This window comes from Lynx canadensis, chromosome A1 (genome assembly GCF_007474595.2).
Source record: "Lynx canadensis isolate LIC74 chromosome A1, mLynCan4.pri.v2, whole genome shotgun sequence".
Lineage (NCBI taxonomy): Eukaryota > Metazoa > Chordata > Mammalia > Carnivora > Felidae > Lynx > Lynx canadensis.
This window is the reverse complement of record NC_044303.2, coordinates 145,175,127-145,199,747: the sequence shown is the minus strand read 5'-3', so window position 1 is coordinate 145,199,747 and position 24,621 is coordinate 145,175,127. Positions and strand designations below refer to the sequence as shown.

Sequence of the window (24,621 nt, the reverse complement as noted above, 5' to 3'; positions counted from 1 at the left end):
TATAATTGATGCACCGTAAATAATATTATGCATACATAATGCAGTTATAAATAACATAATAATTATTATAATTATAAATAATAACTGGTATACCCTAAATTCATGTGCTCATATTTGAAGTATACAGTTTGTTTTGAGATGTGTACACCCATAAAACCATCACCACAATCAAGATAGTAACATACCATCAACCCCCAAATTTCTTTCTGACTTTCCCCACGCTGATCTGCCCCTTCTCCACTCCAAACAACTCAAGTTTAAATTTAATCATTATTTTAATCAAAATCCCAATGAACTTGTATGATAGATTGGAATACAATCTCTAAAAGGGCCTTTCTAATCAGCTATCCAATTCCCTGGAATTCATGAAGGTCACTCTTTAGAATCAAACCTGTTTATTTCCTCAGGAGATTTAAGTCTTCAGGAATAATTTAATTTTTCTAAAAATCCCATGAGTTAAGGGTACAGCTAGGAAGGAAAAATAGTAGTCCCAGTTTGTGCAGTTAATTCCACCAATATTAATGTCTGCATCCCTCCTTCAGATCCCATTTGTGATGAAGAGGAAGGAATGGTTTCTACAGGTGGCACCGCTGTTCAGAGCATTGAACTTGTCCTCCCACCCCATGCAAACCATCATGGAAATACATTTGGTGGCCAAATTATGGCTTGGATGGAGAGTCTGGCTACTATTTCTGCAAGGTTCTTGGTTTTGACTTTTGGTGTGTGATGTTGTGTCCAGTGGGGAGAGATCAGAAAGGGTCTGAGTCCTGGTTATTGAGCTAGGAGAGAAGGGGAGGAGAGTGTTGCCATTTATTAAAATGAGAAAATAAGTCATTTATCTGTTTACCTTAGGATTAATCTGTCCTTTTTTTTTTTTCATTTTTTAAGTTTATTTATTTTGAGAGAGAGAGACAGAGAGACAGCATGAGCAAAGAATGGGCAGAGAGAGGGAGGGAGAGAGAGAGAGAGAATGAAAGAGAGGGAATCCCAAGCGGGCTCTGCATGTGGAGCTGGGTGTGGGGCTCCAACTCAACAAACCACGAGATTATGACCTGAGCTGAAACCAAGAGTCGGACACTTAACCTGCTGAGCCAATCAGGTGCCCCTAATCTGCCCTTTTGTTTAAAGGTGAATGTTTATGTTCTTGGCTCAAAAATAAAAATGAAATGACAGTTCTAGTACTTTATTCTGAATTGTAAATGTTGATCTTGTAACACTGCAGCTTCTTGTAATGATAGTTATGACATGGTGGATGCAGAATAGAAATGGAAGACGACCTTTACACTTAAAAATACTCAAATTGCAAACTTTTTAAAAGACACTTTACAATTTGGTTTGACCTTTGAAGGTGCTGGTTAGAATCATTATGGCCAAAGGATTAACTGAAAAATAAGATAACAAAGAGAGGAACTTGAAAGAATACTTTTAAGTACTCCTCAGTTTCAAAAAAAGGTATTTTATTATTAATGGAACCATGTAGGCAGTTGAGCAGTTTTAAGGAACACTGTGTATTCGGAAAATGCATTTGAACAGGAATTGTCCTACTGACAATCTTGTAACCATGGAACATTGTTAAGATTTTATTTTCCCAAAATGAAAAGAATTTTATGATGAGTATGTCTATAATTGTGACCATAGTTAGAAACCTGTAGTAATCCTTCCTATAAGTTATGCGCAAATAAGAGAGCTTGTTTTTAAAATGAGATTGTCGTTCTCAATGGCAATAAAGAATTTGAACCTGTTCTTTTGTAAGGCTTACAATATAATTAACTGTGGCAGAATCTGTTCACATAGTGTTGGCACAATTCCTTTGAGTAATTGAATGACTACCGTGGGGATCTAAAATGTAGAAAATTACCAAAGTAACTTTCTGAGATTAAATATACTTTACAAAATTTCAAAATTTCACACACAAACACACACAAAATTGTAAAATGTGTACCTTGTAGCCTTTCAGGCTTTGTGTAGCAATCTAGGTAATTTTCCAATAGGGAAAAATATGAGTCTTTTGATATGTGAGTGAATTCAGTTGAAGCTAAGAAACGGGTGTGAATAGCACTAGCTGGTAGTTCCTTCACTGTGCTCCCCTCCAACCTGAGAGTTACAACTTCCTGTGATTGTGGCCATGAGCTGTCAGGATGAATAGAACCCTCAAATGAGGACAGAAGACCTTGGTTTGTTTTTCAGAGGGACTGAGATAGGGAACAGAACAAGAGCATGACTGTCACCACAAGAGCAGAAGCACCAAGCATCTCAGTAAAGACCCTCCAGCTCGGGGACATAGTATTTCCCAAAATGTTTGCAGGGATTGTACAGACCCACTCTCAACTTATGTAATCTAGTTACTTATTTCATTCTTACAAGAGTTAAAAGATGTTTATTTAGAAAACACACTGAGGGGCTCCTGGGTAGCTCAGTCAGTTAAGCGTCCAACTTTGACTCAGGTCGTGAACTCAGGGCTTGTGAGTTCAAGCTCCGAGTCGGGCTCTGTGCTGACAGCTCAGAGCCTGGAGCCTACTTCAGATTCTCTCTCTCCATCTCTCTCTGTTCCTCTCCTGCTCTCTCTCTCTCTCAAAATATAAACAAACAATTAAAAAACATTTAAAAAAAAAGTATTTGTTGCATTTGTTACGCAAATTAGCAGTTCATGAAAATACTTTGAAGAGTGACCTCTTTCTCCTCTCTCTCTTCCCTTTGTTTCATCAGCCGCCTCTGTAGGGCACACCCCCTTCTAAAGTCTGTGGACATGTTTAAGTTTCGGGGACCATCTGCTGTTGGAGATCGTCTTGTTTTCAATGCCATTGTCAACAATACATTTCAGACCTGGTAAAGCATTTTTAGTGCTCTTAGCCTGCTGTGGACAAATTCAAACTTGCAAATGAATAAATTTTCCTATTTCAGTGTAGAGGTAAGTGTAGGGACTACTTTAAAATAACCAAGTTCCTTCTAATTTTTTTTTTTTTTTAACTTCACTCATCTTCAACATCTATAGACAACTCATTTTAACTCTGTTTTCTTCTTGGAGACTCTTTGCACTTAGTAAATTGTGATGAGTTGGTTTTTGTCTCATAATAAGGGTGACTTCCAGTTAACCCAGTACCATCTTGGTGTGTACCTGTCATAATTATTACTCTTTTTTTCACTCTCAGGAGAGTCCCAGTGACTTTATGGTCAGCTGACTCCTAATGAACCTGTTATTTATCACCATGAAGCCCGAACCACTTCCCAGTTATTTTTTTCTTGATATACAATGAAAAGATTTAATTGCCTTAAATCTTTTAAAATGTGAAAAAGAGTATGTTTCCTATCCAATTTTAGTGTTTGATGCTTTTTAATATGGAACTGTTAGGTTTAGGGGAGAAAACTTGACTTTGGCACTATTAACTCCCCCGTTCCCCATTATCAAAATATGTTCATGAAGGTATAGAAAGTCCTTCCTAACTGGCCTTTTTCCCACTTGGTGGGAAAGTGAAGTGGGAGTTCTCCCAGGGGCTTCTGCATCAGATTCATCACTCTGATGAAATGGATTTTAACAGTTGCATACATTTGCGATGACAAAAAGAAAAGCCCAGAGCCCTCATTCTTTTCCTCCCTCAGAAGCAGTGGTGGCTGCGTGGGCAGAGGAGGCCTGGCAGGCTCTGGTTCTCTGCCCACAGCTCTGTGTCGCCCTCTGCAGTGTTGAAGTGGGAGTGCGCGTGGAAGCCTTTGACTGTCAGGAGTGGTCTAAGGGCCAAGGCCGTCACATCAACAGTGCTTTTCTCATTTATAATGCTGTCAATGATAAGGAAGAAATGGTCACATTTCCCAGAATCAAACCCATATCAAAGGTCAGTTATCAGCACGTGAGTTCATTAATCAGACCACTTATTCTGGGGGAAGTGGTGGGTTACAGAGCTCTACCCAGAATCTCCCCACCCCAGCAACAACTTCCAAGGCTATTCCTCTTTAGATTTTTTTTCTTTTTTACATTATGAAGTAAAATGGACTTTTTCTCCCCCTGCCCACCCCTGATCACTCTCATCATTTGTTAGAATGATAGGGGCCCTGGAGACCTCACTTCTGTTCCGCTATGTGCTGCTGTGGGAAGAACATCATCTTCTGTGTCCTATTTCTGACTCTCTTCTCCCACTTCTTTACTCCAGCTCTCCATGGTTCTCTACATGCAATGGAACTGTATCTTCTCCCTATCTGAGAGGAGCCTTGCTGCCCACCCTCACCTTTTCTAAAAACTGTATAGTGAGATAGATGTATAATTCTGATAACAGAAATGATGACAGTCACCACTTTAAAAAAGGGAAAAAAAAAACAGGCTGCAAAGGTTGTCTTTATCCGTGCACTTGCCCTTTGTGGGTGTTGAGTATAGTTCACACAGAGACACCATGTGTGTTCCAACTAGCCCCTTCAACTGAATTCAGAGAGAGACACTTAAGGATTGTACGATTAAATTAGAAATGTATTGATTTTAATTTGTTTTTTATTAAAGGATGATTTTAGACGGTATCATGGAGCTATTGCACGCAAGAGAATTCGCCTAGGCAGGTAAGGGATGTGGGCATAAGGATTTGAGGCTATGTTCTCTTATCTAACAAATTATACAGCAAAGGGCCCCTCTCTAGGTGTCTGTTCCCACATAATGTAACATGAGACGGTCTGATATTTTCTGACTGGAGGCTAACTGTGACAGATTTTTTTTTTTTCTTGATTGTTCCACTAGTAAAAGTAGCTTTTAAAACTGCTGATTTCAGTTCAAGAAAGTGTCATGGTGACTGTTGTGTGCCAAATGCAGGGAAGAAAACTTTATTATTATAACATTATTATAACATGTTAAGTAACATTTTAATTTTTTTCTAGAAAATATGTTACTTCCCACAAAGAAGAAGTGCCAGTTTGTGTACAATGGGACATAAGCAACCAGGTAACCGTTTTATGATTTGGAGCTTTTCGTGTAAAAAGGGAAAATGGTATCATTATAAACATGAAAGTTCCCATGTTTAACTGCTTCAGGTTGTGCCTATACAAGTTAGATGAAAAGGTAAATTATATCAACCAATCATCTCAAAATAAAACCAAACTATTAGTAAGTGGTTACCAACTAGTAGTTTCCGTGCCCTGTCTGAATTACATGTACAGTTTCCAAACTACAGACTCAGAATGATCTGCCATCAAATGCATTCAAGCAGCATGACACTGAGATACGGTGTCTCTCCATAATTTGTGCTGAAAAGACATGCCTTCCGGCTTGCATTTTTATAACACAACAACAAAGTATTAGTCATTTTAAAGTTTTTGCCCATAAATTATAAAAGGAGATCCAAGTTTACTGATTACATGTTGATTATAAGTCATACTGAAAGGTTATGTTGTCTTTGCTCAGGACACCAATTAAAATGATACTAATTTGCTAAGCATGCAGGCCTCATTTTATTTTGTCTGAATTCTGAATTAAGTGTTGAGACAAATTATGTTACTGACAGCTTGGTTCTGAGCTTGGCATTATCACTTTGGCTCTAACAGTTCCCGTTTTCTAAGCAGAAACTGTTTGATCACATATCTGTGGACCGAACTCTCAGCTTTTACGATATTTGTGTTTTAGGTATCCCTGAGTAATGCCAATGTGGAGGCTCTCAAAAATCTGGCAGCCAAGAGTGGCTGGGAGGTTACCAGTGCTGTGGAAAAGGTAGGAGGCATCCAGGTCTATGTACAACCTGCTGTCCATCACAAATGAAAGTTGTCATGCTGCTGGTGGTGGTTCTGCTTCTACTGCTGCTTTTAAGAAGGTAAAAAGTCTTTCTGGGAAGCTATTTCTAAGAGGCAGGTATCTTTCCAGGGCTGAATCTACCGCTCCGTGCCGGTTGATTTGTGGTCCTCCAGGCTGCCCCACACATTCCTGCCTCTGAACTTAGTTGTCATATTCCACTCCTCTCTCTTTCTCCTCTCCATCTGCCTCAGTCCAACCTGGTCTTCAAGACCAGGACAAATGCTTTCTGCACAAGGCCAATTCCTATCATCCTGACTGAAGGAACTTCCCTGGAGGAACCCCCTTAGCAATTACTTTTTCAAAATTAATTTGTCAATTAATTATGCCCTGTCTTGTGACAATGCTTCCACTGCTTCGTTGAATTGATGTTGATGTCTTACATAGTAATTTAACTTTTTACACATGCCCTTTTTCCCTATCAAGATTATGAACTTTTGAAGAAAGAAGCCTTGTCTTGACTTCTTTGTGTCTCTCTTAGCACCTTTTATACTGTTTTGCAGGTCATCAAATTTAAGTAAACATATATAATTTGGATTCTAATTTTATCTCATTTCAGAAGTGGTTAGGAGACCCTTTGAAGCTGATGCCCACAAGTAGACTAGACTGTAAGGTCTCTGTAGGCATTTAGCTCACCGCTGTAGATGGTCCCAGAACATAGCAGTGCCGGGCACTCAGGAGGGGCTCAGTAATGCCAGTTCTTTGTGCTCACATTTCAGTGTGTACTGTTGTTCAGCATTAGTGAAGCAGCAGCACCTACAACAGGGGTGACCATATTCCTGGTTGTCCATCATAATTGGTGATTGTTCCATCATCATCTGATGTCTTGTCATAAATATTGATAATGCCTCAGTGCCCCAGTTTGGACAATAAATTATATGGTCACTTACCCTAAAATTGAAGGAAACTGAGATGCTACTTTACTGATTGTTTTCACCTTGACCTTTTGTCAGTATTTTGTTCTGGTTTGTTGGCTTTTAGTGTGTTTTTATCTTTTCTTCTGAATCCTATCAGGGTCTCTCTTACCCTGTTTGGATCCAGTTAGGTTTCCATGTATACCAAATTCAGTGATGCAGAAACACAGGTTAAACGTAATAAAATGATCTTCTTCTCTTTATCCCACATAAAAGATGCTTCAAGGCTTTGTTTTCTTTTACTAACATGCAGTCTGTTTCTTGCATCATTGCTGGCATCTAAGCAGTGTTGGAAAGGGCAGACTTGTGTCTGGAATGAAGGAAGAGCGCACATTTTGTGAAATCGTATAATATATAAAAACTTGAGTTCTTTGGGAGTTTGGGGCCAGAAATAAATCTAAAGTAATAAATGGTGTATTGGCTCATATCTAAGGAGAGCCACCAATAATTAATTCTTAATTTTTGTGTGGATACTTTAGAAGATATTATATAATTAAAGCAACATTCTTATGTCATTTCTGTTGAATTTGAAGCCCTCCAATTCTTTAGATTGTATTTATGATAAAAATTTGATTTTTTTTCCTTTCTGAGTTACCCTCCTCTTCTCTCTTACTTTTTAAAGTGTTTGTATCCTTTTAATTTTAAAATACAGCTCTCTTACTTTTTTCTGTCACCTTTTAGTTGAATAATTCTTCCAATTATGTGTTATGAGTCATATTTATTTCAGGGCTTAAAGTCTATACTTATTTTTGATACACATTAGTTAAATGGAAAAAGTAAGATTTTTGGTATCTGTAATTGGGCAGTACTTATTCTTTAACTCATATTTCATTTTTATGTATGATCGTGGAATTAATCATAGTATAGTAATACAAGGAGCAAAATGTGTACTCTCACCTGAAAGGAGCTTGTAGTTGCAGTCTATTTGGGTAACATCACACATACACATGGAACAGCTGAAGAGTAACTTTAAGGTGGTTTATAAACAAGTGAGAGATTATAATATTTAAATCATAAAGGTCAGCTCTTAGGCACTTCAACAAAGTAAAGCAAGACAGTTATTTACAGAGGACTTTGGAGAGGGGGTGATTCTTTTCTCCTTGAAGATAGTGTAAGTAGATTGCTGGAGGGTGAAGGGGGCTCTCTAGGCAATGAGGAGTTTGATTCCAGTCATCGTGGTAGAAATCAGCATGGGTAGGAGACTGACCTGACGGGAGTAGCCTTTTATTTAGGGGGCAGCTGAGAGTGTACTGGAAAGGCTGTGATGAAAGCCAGAATGGCAAGGACTACTTGGCAACCTTTACGCAGAACAAAGCCGAGTACAGGAAACAGACCAGAGGAGCTATTCTGACTGAATCTGGGGAAAGTCCGGGTCTCACAGCTCCCCCTGACCAGTTCTCCTCCCCTTCGCCCCTGGGGGTTCCCAGGGAAGGTCAGGTCACTTCCTCTCACCACGGAGGCCTCTGTAAAAACCAGTTTTGTTCTCCTTTCCACAATGTTGTCTCCATAGCATATTGGTCAACAGATAGTATAAAATTCTAAAATTATACTCTTTTCCTCTTGTGCTGTTTGTATAAGATATCCAAATCCATTAAGCGGAATCTTATTAGAATGAAAAAGCAATATCATTATAAAATGTTAGCAATTTTGAGCTTATTTACTTTCAGCTTTGTTTCATAGAATAAAATTCGCCAGACGTCAGGTGATAAAATGTTTGAGTTGGTTCCAGATGGAATTTAACCTGTACTCTTCTGAGCATGAAAGAGAACATGTTTTCTTGAAGAGTTGGTCTTAGAGAATTTTTTCACTAAGCAGAAGTTGGCTTTTCTAAAATACTAGGGTTTAAAGAGATCAACATCAACAGCTGCCTTTACTCGTCTGCTCTGTCTACATCAGTGTCATGGGTTCCCACAGCACAGGAGTGAGCAGGACTTCCTGCTCCCTTCATCTTCTGGGAGAAGGATCAAAATATCATTCCCTCATCTGATAATGTACTCAGCACTGGATAAGCGTAGCAAGCTGTGTGAGGCAGTTTCATGGTGGCTATTCAGCTTGGTGTTTGCCTTGGCTCCAGGATAGAAAGCAGCAGTATGTGTCTGTGACCTGGGGAGCAGCTTCCTGAAAAAGTACTGTGATCGTTTCCTAGGGCTCCTGTAACAGTACCGCAGAATGGGTGGCCTAAACAACAGAAATGTATTGTCTCGCAGTTATGGAAGCTGGAAGTTTGAGTTCAAGGTGCTGGCAGGATTAATTCCTTCTGAAGAAGTGAGAAAGAATCTGTTCCACGCCTCTCTTCTAGCTTCTGGTGGTTTGCTGGCAATCTTTGGTGTTCCTTGGCTTGTAAATGTGTCACCTGATTTCTGCCTTCATCTTCATATGGCATTCTCCCAGTGTGCATGTCTACATCCAAAATTCCCCTTTTTATAAGAACATCAGTCATTATTGGATTAGGGGCCATCCTACTGCAGTATAACCTCATCTTAACTAATTATATCTGCAATGACCCTGTTTCCAAATAAGGTCACATTCTAAAGTACTGGGAGAATTTTAACATAGGAATTTGAGGAGACACAATTCAACCCTTGGCAAGTGCTTAGCCCAATATTACATCCTTTTCCATACTGCTTCCATCAGTGTAGACTATGGCTGCCCCAAGGTCTGATTCTGACAGAAGGTGAGGAATTTACCCTGGCCACCTACCCTTGCCCCCTCTGAGACTATAGAACCCAGAAACCTGGCTTAGAGCCACATGGCCACCAAGTTTTGATAAGATGACTTCCTTCTGGATTTACACCAGGGAACCTCCTTTTACTTCCTCTGTATGGGGAGCGAAGTTAGGCATGGCCATTTTGGGGTGAGTCTCAGCCCCCCACTGGAACTGCATTCATGGCTTTCTGTTTCACTTGTCTATGGCCCAGGCCATGTCCTCCTCTGTGGGCTTGATTTAAAGATGGTCTTTGCACAAAGGTTAACTAACTGGAGAGTTAACATGTGTAAACAAATTGATACTCCCTTTCTTTCTAATCTGCTTTTAGTCTGTTTCTTACTTCTTCATTCTCTTGAAGATATTTATGTTTAAATAAAGGTTTTCTCCCTCACAGCCTGACTTGTCCATCTGCTTGATTCTTGCAGTGAAGTCTTAACCCTCTGTTTGTTTGTCTTCTCACAGCTTGTTGCCATGGGGATGATTATAAGATGGCACATTTCAACACCAACTTCAAAGCACCCTGAAAGAGATGGAGAAAATGGGCAGGATAGAAATGTGCTCTTAGCTGAGCACATATCTCTGATTATTATCGAAAGTGCAATGGCAGGAGAGTTTGGAGTAATAGGGGATATGTATTGTTTTAAGTATGTGTCAAATGGCTCCCCAAGACAGGCCTCCTCTTATCTAAGGCATAACAACGTTAGAAACCCAGGAATTGGCTCTCAGGAGGATGAGCCCTTATGATTCACAATTGAAAGAATGCTTTGTGCTGAAGAAGCATGGTGCTTTCAACCCTTTGCAAGGTTGAGTTGGTTCTAGAAGTGGTGGCCTGCTTTCTGGGTCCCGTTGGCATGCCTGACAACCTGGGAAAGTGTCTAAGGTGTCTGGAGGGAGATGAAACACTGAGTTGCCTATCAGCCTGGTGATATTTTCTGTCGTTCTTTGAGTCAGGGAAATATCTCAAAGAGATAAAAAGAGAAATGCTTACATTCTTTATTTTTCTAGAGAAGGCTGTGGCACAATAATTAACCTATGTCACATACTGTTTAAAGGGCACAGAAGATATCACTGTGATCCATGCTTCAGACATCCAAGTATTTGAAGGGAAATTGCCATCATTTGGCTTCATTGTTATTCAGGTGCCAAGATGCCTTAGCCAGCACAATCAGCCTGTGACTGTATGTGGTTTTTAAAGTGAAAACACCCATTTTTATTTTGTAATTTATTTTTTCTTGTTATTATATTTTAGATAAAAATATATACCCTGGAAGAGCATGACCTTTTATCTGTTTGGGTTGAAAAGCATGTGGAAAGACCAGCACACTTGACTTACCATCTCCTGTCTGACTTTACCAAGAGACCTTTGTGGGACCCTCATTTCGTGTAAGAATACATTTAAAGTATTTTCTTAAGCAACCCTGACTTCATGTAAAAGATGACCTCCATGTTGCAGTCCATCTCCATTGCCCAATGTATGACCCATTGCTTATTAATTAAAGAGTATGTTTTAAAACTTGCCCTGCACAGAAAACTGCATCAAGTGCTACTGAGAGACGTAAAAACAAAAATTTTCTTAATACTTCGTTTAGCATTTATATTGAGTTAATGTGCTTTACCCACATCTGTTGTACTCCTCCCAAAAAACTCTTCAAGTTTGATATTATTCCCACTCAACGAGAGAGGTTCTGAGACTTGCCAAGATTGCACAGGCAGGAAAGCAACAGAACCCAAATTGGAACCCAGATCCATCAGGCTTTGAATTCCACACGCTTGCACACAGCTTCAGTGTACTTGAGAAAGTGATTACCTAATTGTCTTCCCACTTTCCACTCTGGATATTTAATTAGTGGTTCCTTCTTTTTCTGTGAAGCAGCACTCCCTGGTGAGAAGCTGAGACGAAGCTGTGTGAGTAACTGAAGTCAAAGGCATTCCTGCCAGCTTTTCCTGTCTGATCAGGGCCCACTGTCAGCCTCAGTCTCTTCCTTCTGTTACTTTCTGTCTCCTGCATCCCAATCTGGCCTCTTCCATTCTTGCTCCTTTCCTGGATTGCAAGGCACCTGCACTGACTGGGTCTGATTACACTCAGGCCACACCCCCTCCTCCAAGAAGTTCCAGCTCCTGGGGCTACATATAGCACTCTAGGGCCTCACTGGGCATCTTGCTGAAAGGGAAGGATTGGTGAGATGGGCTTCCTATTTATTAAACGTTACCATTTACTTCCTAATCTTGATGAAATAGAAGCTCATTTTTAAAATGACTAAACCTTGGGGGCACTGGGGTGGCTCAGTCAGCTAAGCATCTGACTTTGGCTCAGGTCATGATTTCAGGGTTCATGAGTTCGAGCCCCACATCAAGCTCTCTGCTCTCAGCACAGAGCCTGCTTCGGATCCTCTGTTCCCTTCTCTTTCTGCCCCTCCCCCACTTGTTCTCTCTCTCTCTCTCTCTCTCTCTCTCTCTCTCTCAAAAACAAAGACATTTAAAAATAAAATAAAATGGCTAAACCTGGGACACCTGGATGGCTCAGTTGGTTAAATGTCCAGCTCTTGATCTTGGCTCAGGTCATGATCTCATGATTCTTGGGTTCAAGCCCCACATTGGGCTCTGCACTGACAGCATGGAACCTGCTTGGGATTCTCTCTCTTTCTCTCTCTCTGCTCCTCCCCTGCTTGCTGTCTCGCTCCCAAAAATAAATTAAACTTTAAAATAAAATAAAATGCCTAAACCTGATTATGATTAATACCATGTAAGAGGCAATGTAGTATCACTAAAGTGAAACACCTTTCGGGTCATGTGTTACATTTGCATAGATGCCAGAATAATACTTCATGGTTAATGCTATCATGATAAAACATTCTGAGAGAAGAGGAAATATTTCATGATTTTCTTGCATCAATATTTGTAGATATTCTGTAGGTACAAAGCTTTTATCAAGAACAATGCCTAAATTTTGGTGTTACTATTTCCTATGTCACCTGACATTCCAGCCAAACTGAACTCGAATGAAGGGAGGAATGAATGAATGAATGCTTACTTGTCTTGTGTACCTACTGTGATTCAGGCCAGGTGTTTTCATTTAATCCTCACAATAACCCCATAGGTATGGGGTTTTAATTTTACAAATGAAAAAAACAAAGTGACTTACCTAACATAACATTGATATGAAGTGTGTGTATGGGATTCAAAGACAAAGATGTTTGGCTCTGAACTTAGTACTCTTTCCAGTGTACCATATTCATTTACCTGAGTCCTTCCTTGACATCCAAACAATTCACTAGTCTTCAAATACTGTTACCTGATTCTAGAGAAAAATTATTTTGTGTTAAACAACCATAAATGCTGTTCTCTGAGGTGTTGAGGGCAGTGACTGGGCACCCACCAGTCTCTCCATCACACACATAATTATTCCTGCTGACCAAACAGCTTTCTAAAGACAGACTTTGAGAAATAATGCTGGCTTTGGCAGGATAGTTATGTGAGCAGAAGAGTGAATGTGGACCTCAGTAATGAAGTTTTACAAATAAACAAAAGAAGCGAATGCCTTATTCAAGCAGGTAGAAAAGTGTGGCCTTTCTTTCACTGTTGTATTTACATAGGTCCTGTGAAGTCATAAACTGGGTGAGTGAAGGTGATCAGATATATTATATCACTTGTCCTATAGTGAACGGTGACAAACCCAAAGATTTGGTAGTACTTGTATCACGAAGAAGGCCTCTCAAAGATGGGTGAGTATATGCAATTCAAATGCCGTATTGTTTTATAGAAGAGGGTAAACTGAAAAAGTTGATAAGAAGGCAATATAGGCATTTCTGATCTTGAATGATGTGCATCTGAATTTTTTCTAGATGGACCTTTAGTTATCATTTAAAAATATCATCTATTAAATGCTGCCTGTGTGCAAAGCACCATGCAAGATTCCTAAAGCAGTTCCTTTCCTTTTGCTGTATGCACATATAAAATTGGTATTTAGCAAACCTTGGGAACCTTCCAGTATCAGTAAGAATGCAATGTGACTACCAAATAAAACATTAGGAATAGGTTTAGAATTTAGAAAGGCTTAATTGTGCTAGACATCCAAAATGTCTGGCTGCTAGGTAGGGCTGTTGATCGGAGTGTTTGTCCATGACTTCTCTGTGGGCATTGGACTTTTCATGGCACAATGTCTGTGTTCTAAAGAGAAGTGTCCTAAGAGTCAGTGTTCAAATAAATAAGAAGAGGAAGCTTCCAGGACAGTTAAAGTCTACACCTGGAACTGGCCAGCATGATTTCCAATGTGAAAGCTGGCCTATAAGAATAATCGAACATGTGTGAATATTATTAATGCACACGGATGTTCAGTATAGTACCATTTATTATGGAAAAAGAAATGGACATAAACTGAGGGTCCATCTTATAAATTATGGTAGAGCCATATTGCAGAGTACTATGCCATCATTTTTTTAAATGTTTATTTTGGAGAGACCAGAGCATAAGTGGGGGAGGGGCAGAGAGGGAGACAGAGGAGCCCAGGGGTAGAGAGAGAGGGAGACAGGGTATCCAAAACAGGCTGCAGACTCTGAGCTGTCAGCACAGAGTGCAATGCAGGGCTGGAACTCTGGAAGGGCGAGTTCATGACCTGAGCCAAAGTCACTTGTTCAACCAACGGAGCCACCCAGGCATCCTGCCATCATTAAAAAAAATGAAGTAGCTATAGAGGTGCTGATACAGAAATACCTCCAAAGATTTATTGTTAGGTGAAAAATCAAACTATAGACCGATATTTATTAAATGATAATATTTATGCAAAAATCTATATTTGCATTTGCTTACATCAATGTTATATATTTATAAAAAGGTCCGGAAGGCTACAGAGCAAAATATTAACAGTGGTCATCTCCAGGATGAGAATGGACTGTGGCTAGGGTGGACTGAGGAAGACTGTTTTCTAGTCTATAAGGTTCTCTGTTGTGTGAAGTTTCTTTAAATCAATGGGTTTTGTTTTGTTTTGTTTTTTAATTAAAAAAGGAGAAGAGCCTGAAATTACAACTCATTAGAGCATACATAATAAAGCACGCTTGGAAGTTGATTCCACTTTGTAGAGTTACGCAAAGTATTAAAGTAATTCTTACACAGGCAGAAAACACCTGTGGCCCTTATTACCTTTCCTACACTTGAATGTAGTCTGCTTGAATGTAGATCCCTCATCTAGAAGATCTGGGTCTCTATAGTTTCACTTTTACCTAAGTAAATAAGGTTAATTAACTCTAGAAATTTATTTTCTAACAATTGTTTTAATCTCTCACAATAACTTAGAAAACGTCCTTTCATTTTTCAGTAGCACTTACACGGTAGCAGTGAAATCGGTTCTTCTGCCTTCAGTCCCCCCTTGTCCACACTACATCAGAAGTGAAATCATATGTGCTGGATTTCTCATCCGTGCTATTGACAGCAGCTCCTGTACCGTAAGTTTGATGGAACATCTGCACATGAATTTGCTTCTGCAGATACAGAGAGAAGGCTTTTACCCACATTCCCTAATTAATTGAAATTCTGTCATGTGTCCACATCAGGGGAATCCTGAGGTCATCCTTGTAGATCATTCCAGAAAGTCCCCAGAAGATTAGGGTCATAGCCTTCCCTATACCAACAAGATTCAGATCCCTGCTGAAAGAAGCTCCAAGTCAATAAATAATTAAAATAATGTATTTTCTTTTTGAAACAGGTATCCTACTTCAACCAGATTTCTGCTAGCATCTCTCCTTACTTTGCCGGAAATCTTGGTGGCTGGTCAAAATCCATAGAAGAGACAGCAGCCTCTTGTATAAAATTCATAGAGAATGCTACTGATGGTGGGTTGATAAACACATTTTAAATGGTAAACTGTCACTTACTTCCAGTTTTATTTACCACTCTCAATTCCACGTACCCTTAGCCGTGACACTTTGGCAAGCTTTGGGGCCACAAAGTAATTTAATATTGGCTGAAGCAAAATGCAGTTAGGAAGGGGTTAAAAAATAAAATTCATCTCAGGTCAAACACCAGTGATTTGGATAGCATTATTTAAAGAGCTTTAAAACTGTTTTATATTGTCTGTGGCTCTGCTTCCTTCCAGGGACACAGGCAGTGGAAATTGCCCATATTCAATTTTGTGTGTCCTGTAAAATGGTACAAATATGGTTTAAAATGATCATAAGCATGTTTAGGCTACGGAGATGAAACATGTGTTCTGTTTAAAATTGTACAAAATTTTACAAAATAAAAAATGATAAGTTGGCTAGGTGATTAATACTGTGGGATTGTTCCATATATGGCGGATATCTGTATGTCAGGAGCAACTGACAAGATGTATTACATAGTTTAGAGCTTTAAATTAGGAAGACATTAAAACATAATGGAATCCAATCAATTTTAGTAATAGAAACTACTTTACTAGTGTCATTTAACATATATTCAAGGTGGCTGGCCAATTTAGTATCTATTGCTATATATACACACAGAAAAGTACCTGCACAATGTGATGTCGCAGAGAAAGAATATTAACTGAGCTCTTCTTTCATAACCATTACATTAGCACTTTATTCCCTAGACTTCAGCATTCATTACTCTACTCTGTGATTTGTCTTAACCCCTAAGACAAACCAGCATATGTCAAGTTAGCCTCCTCTACAAGACAGCATTTAAAAGTTGAAGGACTTCTCCACTAGAGTTTAGAGCACTTAAGAGGTTAGGTACATCCTGCTGTAGGTCAGATCTCTACCTCTGCTTCCCCAGCCTACCCGCTTCCCCAACCCATCCACTCACCCAGCCTAGGTCTGGTTGTTAATTAGTTTTATTCCGTGTCAGCAGGTTTTCATTTACATAAACTTTGGACTGTGCTCCAATTTTATGAATTAACACTTACATACATTAAGGGTGAATATGTAGATTTAAATGCCTATACATTTCAGAAGCAGAAAAAATTTTTAGAATATTTTTAGATTTTAAAAAGCAAAAAAATTAGCTATAATGGAGTTACTTAACTAAAATTTTGTATGGTAAAATTTCACACCTCTCCTACAATTGAGACAATTCCAACCTCTGCCTGTCGTAGGTCTTTGAATTTATATTGTTTTGAAAATTACTGCAGTAATGACTTGAGGTATTGGTGGAACATCCAAGTAGGAACTGTAATTGAGGATATTAGGGCCAGATGGATTTAGGAGTCAGCCATAGAAAAGTGAATGATAAGCTTGTAAGAGGTGACATTTCCAAAGGACTGAAGGAAGAGTGATTAATGACCAAGTCTTAGGCGATTCAGTAGAATATTTTTAAAGTGTAATAAAATATCTGATATTTTCCTGATGTACTGATATTTCTGATATGCATCTCTCCCCAAGTCTCCTCTCCATCCTAAAGCCTCATTAGAAAGCATGTGACCTTGTCTTCATCACTGTCACAATCCCTAGTGCCTAAGAGAGTACCAGGAATATAGCAGGTACTTGGGAAATATTTAATGCTTGCCTTCCTCACTGGAGACAGGTTTTGACTGGCCAGAGTCCTTGACACCTGATAGGATAGGTGAAATAAATCTGAGTGTGTTTGGGCTAAATGACTAAGGCAGCATTGCTATCCTTTTCCAGCTACATGAGTTGTGTGATTTCTTTTAAATGACACTCCTTTCCTTACATTCTGGGATGCTGAGTTGTATTCTGTCATGTTTACCTCTCACACCAAAAATAAAACAACAGCTCCTATTAAGACTAGAACTGTTGAGCTTTGCAGACATTAAAACAGAGAAAAGTGTTTCTTATTTGGTAAATATTTTGTTTTTGAAGCTACAGTAACTAATCACAGCTGTTTCCTTTAGTTACAAATGTATCCAATCAGGTAAAATTCCAAATGAAACACACAATCCACTAGAGTCATTCCATTACAATATGAGCCCTAGCCTTGTGAAATACATGTATTAAGTATGCATGTATTCATAAAATCCAACAAAGAAGCTAATGGGTCTCTGATTAGCATCCTAACTCTATTATGGTGATACCTGCATCTCACCCAGACTCATCTAAAACACATGAACAAAATGCTATTAAGTGTGATATACGATCTGTTAAGTAACATCATTCTGGTTAAATACCCCAAAATAATTTTGGCTAGAATTTCACTCTTGAAAATCCAGGACAAAGAAGGAGCTGTTGTTAACGTATTCTTCTATGTTACCTCAATACTTTGTGCTTCTTTATGTCAAAACTAAAACAAAAATTAACCAAAATTAATCTCATCTAGAATTCATAAAAAGATTGTGTTCCCAAAGGGATTACCTGGACATAAACAGACAATGGCTAGTTCAATCCAGAATGAGGTATTCAGAAAAATAAGTACATAGCAAATGATTTTTGAATTAAATATTTTAAAAATACAGTATTGTGGCAACTTATAAATTCCTAATATAATAATAAATTGATATTCTGAACCAAGAAAACAATATAACCAAAACTTCATTTCTAAACGCAAAAGTTATACTTTAAGGGTGGTTCACATTAATGCATAGTTTTTAAGAAAAAGATGATCGTTACAATCAAGTATATAACCACTTAGTTATACCTAAGTTCTACCTGTTAAAAATATTCTTTTAGAGAATCCAGTTTAAAAATCTTATACTTTTCTTCAATGATTTTCTCCAGTGATAGAGGCACTCTTTAATGGACAGCACTCAGGAAACTATCTGACCATATGCACATCATACTGATGTCTACAACACAGGTCTCCAAGGGAGCTCAGCTCCAGTATGTGAGGTAGGCCCAGTTCAGAGTAGCTCACAATGAGGTGGTAACTAATGATAGTACTAATCGTTATCAAAAATTAACAACTTTAGGTATCTTTGTTTTGGGTTTCTGTGGTTCAGGCACATCCAAAATTTCTTCATAGTCTGCACTCATTCCCATTGCCCAGCGACCAACTGTGACCATTCGATCTGTTAAGGAATGAAAGTTAGAATGTAAGAAAAATGGTAATCAAATACATCTACCCAGATTGGTACTAGCTGAGCAAAGGAATTAGTTTTGACATGAATAATCACAAGGAGGGAAGACTCCATCACTAAAGGAGAGTGAGCAATTCTGTAATTGATTATAACACTTGATTTTGGAGTACCACAGGCAATTTCTCATCCCAATTAGGGAAATGCAGCAACTGCTTTGCAATGCAGAAATTGATGAGAAAGCTCTTTCATTCTTTCCCAGAGTTCATCATTATAGAGTCAATGAATTCTAAGAATCTGTAAACAGTAAGACTTATGAAGCATCAGTTTTAAATGCACAAGATTCCACCTGTGAAATTATACAACATCTGCTTGTCAGTCTTGTCATTTGGGAATGGCAATCCTCCCAGGAGGGAGAATTCAAACTCCACTTCCATTATTTCAGTCTCACTGGCTACAATGTAGTGAAGATCGTCTTCTTCTAGACAAGATCATAAACAAGAACTCTTGGTTTTCAAATTTAAGTGTTCGGGTAGGAAGAATGGGCAGACTTATTGGGTAGTACTGTGACTATCTGAAATAAAAAGAAATGTGTTTTTCCTTAAGAAGGACTACTGCTATCCTATCTTGCATTCTTTTGCTCAAGATTATCATCATTCTAATTTAGGTAAACTAATATAATAATGGTCTCCACTTCCCCCCAAATCTGCAATAGGTACAGCAAACATTTATGAAGTTTTTGGTGATGAAGGGTATTTCATTAGGAAGAAAATGTATCTGGCCAGATAGTGTACCTAACACAATTTTAATATTTTTGGCAGTTTTTACAACCAACTCTGAGTCCTTCAGGTATACACAAAGCAAAGCATATATGAGGATGGTAATCATAAAAATATTGAGTTATTTTCATATTTCTGATTTTCTATTAGTGAATCAGTATTTTTCTTTTAGTAACAGAATTGGCTCCATTATTAAATTCATTAGTTGCCAAATATGAATGTTTATGAATACAATGCTTTATAAAATCAAGGTCTTCTAGGACTTAGTGGTCACTTTTTTTTCCTCACCTAATAATACTAGCTAACACTCAGCTAATACTATTGTGTCTACTCCTGACAGAGAAATGATTAAGTCATCACTGTAGTAGGAAACCAGGTTGCCTTAAAATCAGTGGTACCTCAATGAACTCTTCATAAAAAAAAATTCAAGAAAAACAAAGAATACTAATCCCACCCCTTCTAATGGAGGCCAAGATATCTCACCTGAATTCTGACTCTCAGGGCAATCTTTCTTAAAATGTTCCACAGAGCCACAAAGTCTGCAGCAACCACCTATTAAAAGAACAAAGTCACTGAAAATCTCTCATACTTAGAAGGGGTTATAATGTCTCAAAACACTTTTCTTATTTGGTCCTCACAACTTTGTCAGTTGTAAAGGTAGTTGAAAACAGGGACATAGGTAGGTGCCACCATTCCAGTTAGTAAGTCCATCGTCCATTCCTTTTGATCTCACAGAGCACTGAACTGTACCTACCCACCACTTCTCGTACCTGGCCTTCAGGGGAGAAGGAGGAAAGAGAAGAGAGATATAATGGAAGAAGATACATGTCCTCTGGAGTGTTCGAGAGCCACTGCACACAAGACTAGACCTTAAACCATGATTAGAAAGGCAAAGTGTTGTGAACTGTTGAAACTGTAGGCAAAAGTTGTGTCCAGATGCATTTTTTGAGGAGGATGTCTGTAATTCTTATCAAATAAATGACCAATAACCTCAAAAAAGGTTAGGACCCACTGCTCATCTGTACAGGTCAGACAAGGGTGAGCAGTTACAAAAGGAATGAAATTAACTTTTGTTTTAGGGCCTTCTGACTGCCAGGCAGCCTCATCCTAATAAAAATGCCTGTCTGCCTACTTTAAGCAACATTCCAGGATTCTGAATTACAACACATATGGTTTCTAGGATTAGCTTAATGGTCAAACACTGTTACTTAATGGTCAAGCATTGTAAGTATGACATGCTTATAATGTTAAGTGACTTATCCAGAAAAATGACCCTACAGGATGTAAACGTGGCTGAATTCTCACTTCTGTGTGATCTGTTTTCTTTGCTGCACTTTTTAAAAATACCTAGTCATTTTGCGTAACCATCTAAAACCATCTTTGCCCATTACTCATGTCATCTGACCTGTGTCATAAGTTCAAAACTGAGAGGCACCTTTGGGCATTTTCCAGGGTTAGGCTTCCTTACTGTTGTAGGTGTCAGTGAAATAGAAGAGGTACTTTTGAACAATATATTTTAATTCTCATAGCTCTTCGAGGTAAATACCATAGTTCATCATATCTAATACACTATTGATTATAATTATTTTACATACCTCTCAGGAAAAAAAATCTGCCAATTACATGTCACTCACCAATGGTAAGATACATTCTGAGTACAGGGACATGAAAATGTGAAATAATGTTCATCTTAGAGTCCATGAAATACAGTTTGTCATCTCCATTTTACAGGCGAGGGAGGAAATTGAGATGAGAGAAATTAAATGACTCAGCCAGAGTCCCACAACTAGTGAGTGGTGGTACTGGAGCTGTAACTGGTCAGCTTGATTCCAAAAGCTGTGCCTTTTCACTGGACTTGTCCCATGGAACCCAGGACATGACACACAAGAGATGTCTAGAATCTGATGGTACCAGCTATCACATGAGCACATTCACATTACCAGAAAATTTCCTCCTTAAAGCTTTAGAGATACAGACTTTATTCAGGGACCTTAATATGTTAGCTGAGCTACAGACAAGAAAGTTACAGGATCCCATGCTAGACAACTGACCAAGGAAAACACTCAGAAATAAAAATTACTACAAATATTGAAGAATGTGTACCAGCCCATCTATCCAAAATGATATGCTAGCCTGTGATTAAATTCACAACACTATTTTTTAAATCTTATATTAGCTTGAGATATAATCCCTTTACTTCTGTTATGTTTAAAAGTAGATATTTATAACCTACTCCCACAAATGATGCTGAAAGCACAATGCTTGAAATACACACTTTAGTTATTTCTGATTTGATTAATACATCCTCATATTACACATCAACTCCAGTATAAAGAATAGTTTGATAAAAATTAAAATTCTCAAGGCTTTGTTATTTGTTCAAGAATTTATTCAAGAAGTGATTGAGTACAAATTAAATCACAACTCTACATGGTAACTCACCTTTTCTGACATATAAGGTTAACAGTACTCACCATCAGCATAAAGTCCTTTGGGATTATCAGGACAAGATCTGGACAGATGTCCCATTTCCCCACAAACAAAACATTTTGCGAAAGGAAATTCACCTGTAAGGATCAACATTTCCTATTAAGTTGGCTAAGTATAGAACAAGTCATGTAATTCATATTAAATACTCTGAAAACCCCTATTTTTAATACAACTTAGAATTCAGCCTTGATTTCAAAATATTAAGTGGCATACTCATGATAAATTCTGTCCAGAAAAAAAACCCAGTTGGTTACGTATTGGCCACTTCTGACATTAACCAAATCAAAAACCGATAGAAAACGTACCAAGAGCTGGGTCTACTTTGGCTTTGCACTTGGTTATTTCATGCTCTGTGGACCCACACCGGTAACATATTCCAGTGCCCGTATCTTGATTCTCAAGGGCGGCTGGGCAATCTGCAATTCCATGGCCAGGTTTTCTACAATGGAAACATACCTGAGAAAACAAAATATGAGTTTCCATGTTGCAAAACTACAGTGGCTTTATCAATTCTTGTTATAAAAAATATCTTTAAAACATTTGTCATTTGTGGGGCACCAGGGTGGCTCAGAAGGTTGTGTGTCTGCCTCTTGATTTTGGCTTAGGTCATGATTTCTCAGTTCATGAGACTGAGCCCTGTGTAGGGCTCCGCTATAATAGCAAGGAGCCTGCTTGGGATTCTCTCTCCTCTCTCTGCCCCTCTCCCGCCTCACATTCTCTCTCTCAAAATAAATAAATAAACATTAAGAAAAAAAAAAAGGGGCACCTGGGTGGATCAGTCAGTTAAGCGTCCAACTCTTGATTTTGGCTCAGGTCATCATCTCATGATTCATAGGACTGAACCCTGGTCAGGCTCTGTGCTAACAGTGCAAAACCTGCTTGGGATTCTCTCTCCTCTCTCTCTCTCCTCTGTCCCTGTCCCCTTGAGCACGCGCACATGCTTTCTCTTAAACTTAAAAAAAGATGCTTTACAAATCTAGTACACAAGAGCAATTATACTCTGGCTAATATATACACACACACACACACACACACACACATACGTGTGTGTGTGTGTGTGTGAATGTATGAATAATAGTTTTGACTTACATAAAGTAACCGTTTGGTGGAAGCGATGATCTTACCATTGCATTTTTCTTTGCTGCTTGTCTTTTTAGTCTTCTTCCTTCCCGGCGACTATCTTTCTTTAAAGCAACTGCAATTTCTTCCCTTACCTCCTGACTGTCTGTTGCTATCCTCTCTCCATTATGAACCATCTGTGGGTTTTGTCTTAAGTATTCCAGGAATCCATTTACATCTTCATTTAAGTACTCCTTTTTCTTTTTGTTCTTTTTGTGTTTTGCTTGAGGCGTATCATTTTTAGCAGAGAGCCTATTGGCTTCAAGTTGTTTACTCTTTGGTAGGTTTTGGCCTTCTCCCTCAAGGGACCCCTTCTTCATGTCCTCCCATGATGTTGCAGCCAAAGGTCTCTTGCTACGTGTGGTAGTAACTCGTGCCCACCTGGTCATGATTTCATCAAAGTTACCTTATCAAACTTTAAGACAAGCATGGCTGGTTAATAACCATTTAAAAAAACCCCACTAAATATACATAGTGTATCACATTATGCCTATATGTTGATGCTTTAATTATTAAAACTTTTTACTTCGTGTATATTTAATTCTGTAACATGCTGCATAGATATGCCTATGAAGTAAATCTAGCCCTTACCAGAGAAGCTACCACACCAGATAAAGAAACACACGTACATAAATGCTTAAAACTGCAAAACAATTCAAGAAAAAAATTACTTTGTAAAATATTATGTATCACATAGTAATACAAGTGAATGAAGTTACTCTTCCCAATTCTGAAGGTTTCCTGGCTGTTTCCCCTCTGTAAGTCCCAGGTCTACTTTCTCCCCATCATATTGCTTAGTCTGTCAGTTCAAAGCAATCAATTTGCATAGCAAATTAAGTATACAGAAATCCTGTCCTTGACGCAAAGTTTGTCATTACAAGTCTTCCCAACAGACTGACAAGTAAGTGTTTGCGGTCACGTGATAATGCTGGTCTTCTAATTAGAGAATAAACTGCTTCCAGCCCAGCGGTTTCGAATCATTTTCAATTAAGCCGCGCCCCTTTTAGGGCGGCACCCCGTGTACCAACCAGAGTTAAAACTTCAGCTCTCGTCCTCAGTAACATCCGCAACACAAGCCGAAGGGTGGAATCAGTGAATAGGTGAGACGTTGCACGCTACTCTACATGCCACGCGCGCACACTCATCATTGCAGAGCCTGCGACTATCACAGTAGGGGCTGGAGCTATTCAGGAGGTGGACTAGCATCACCCTGAGTACCCGTGAAGGGGGAAGCTTTGGGTATGAAGGCCGAGGCGGCGGGACCCACTCCCACGGCGGGGGCCCCAGTGGGGCTAGACGCGCCAGCTCAGGCAGTGAGCACCCCACAGCTGAGGCCGACCCCTGCGCCCGCGCCCTCAGCGGGCCGCGCAGCTCGGCATTCCAAACCCATCTGGCGCTGAGGGCTGTTGGGGGCCTAGCAGTCAGTCGCTGTGTCTTCCCATCACGTCCCTGGGAACGAACGGGAGGACTCCACGGCATCTGGCGGTCCCGGGGTCCTATCTCGCTCAGCCGTGCACAAATTCTTACCGCGCGTGAATCCTCCAGTACAGCCGAGTTAGCGAACCAGAGAAGTCTGTCCCCGTGCGACCGAGTCGGCACTGGGGACCGGAAATACGTTGTCGCTGAGAGCGCGTCACTTCCGGCGGGCCAAGCTGGTCCTGCAGGCGGGTGCTAGGGTCTCTTCCTGGGCGGGTAAATGAATATGAGTAAGTATTTGTGGAGCGTCTAGCATTTGAAAGGTGCAGCGCTGCACAACGAGGACACAGAGATGAAGTGTGTCTGGAACCCACAACTAGTTGGAAGAGATGCACGGCAGGATTGGGGGGAGGCGGTGGAAAACACTGGGAAGACTTCCTTGAGAAGGTGACCTTTGAACTGTACTTTGAAAAGCAAAAATCTGGTGAAATTTGGGGCGGGAG

At 39.3% G+C, this 24,621-nt stretch overlaps 2 protein-coding genes and 1 long non-coding RNA gene across 4 annotated transcripts in view; 2 read left to right on the top strand and 1 right to left on the bottom strand.

The window, feature by feature from the left end:
- The window catches only part of ACOT12 (acyl-CoA thioesterase 12), a 48,948-nt gene extending 33,724 nt beyond the window's left edge, over window positions 1–15,224 (top strand). The window contains exons 6-15 of the mRNA XM_030323868.1: window positions 543–699; window positions 2,707–2,826; window positions 3,677–3,827; window positions 4,484–4,539; window positions 4,852–4,915; window positions 5,594–5,677; window positions 10,626–10,759; window positions 12,970–13,098; window positions 14,688–14,814; window positions 15,075–15,224. Coding sequence (XP_030179728.1) covers window positions 543–699; window positions 2,707–2,826; window positions 3,677–3,827; window positions 4,484–4,539; window positions 4,852–4,915; window positions 5,594–5,677; window positions 10,626–10,759; window positions 12,970–13,098; window positions 14,688–14,814; window positions 15,075–15,224 — 1,172 coding nt within the window. The remainder of the gene's footprint in view (window positions 1–542; window positions 700–2,706; window positions 2,827–3,676; window positions 3,828–4,483; window positions 4,540–4,851; window positions 4,916–5,593; window positions 5,678–10,625; window positions 10,760–12,969; window positions 13,099–14,687; window positions 14,815–15,074) is intronic.
- ZCCHC9 (zinc finger CCHC-type containing 9) lies at window positions 14,900–24,308 on the bottom strand. 2 transcript variants are annotated; one of them, XM_030323900.1, is made up of 6 exons: window positions 24,230–24,308; window positions 22,708–23,117; window positions 21,889–22,039; window positions 21,568–21,660; window positions 19,577–19,645; window positions 14,900–18,308 (listed from the first exon to the last, which is right to left on the bottom strand). In XM_030323900.1, the coding sequence occupies exons 2-6, from the start codon at window positions 23,089–23,091 to the stop codon at window positions 18,190–18,192; spliced, it is 816 nt and encodes a 271-aa protein (XP_030179760.1). In that variant the 5' UTR covers window positions 23,092–23,117; window positions 24,230–24,308; the 3' UTR covers window positions 14,900–18,189. The 2 variants fall into 2 exon arrangements, with proteins under 2 accessions (XP_030179760.1, XP_030179769.1); XM_030323909.1 differs by lacking the exon at window positions 19,577–19,645.
- A 20-nt stretch (window positions 24,309–24,328) lies between these two features.
- Window positions 24,329–24,621, top strand: part of LOC115519989 — a 45,289-nt gene continuing 44,996 nt past the window's right edge. The window contains exon 1 of the long non-coding RNA XR_003970654.1: window positions 24,329–24,565. This is a non-coding gene — a long non-coding RNA (uncharacterized LOC115519989). The remainder of the gene's footprint in view (window positions 24,566–24,621) is intronic.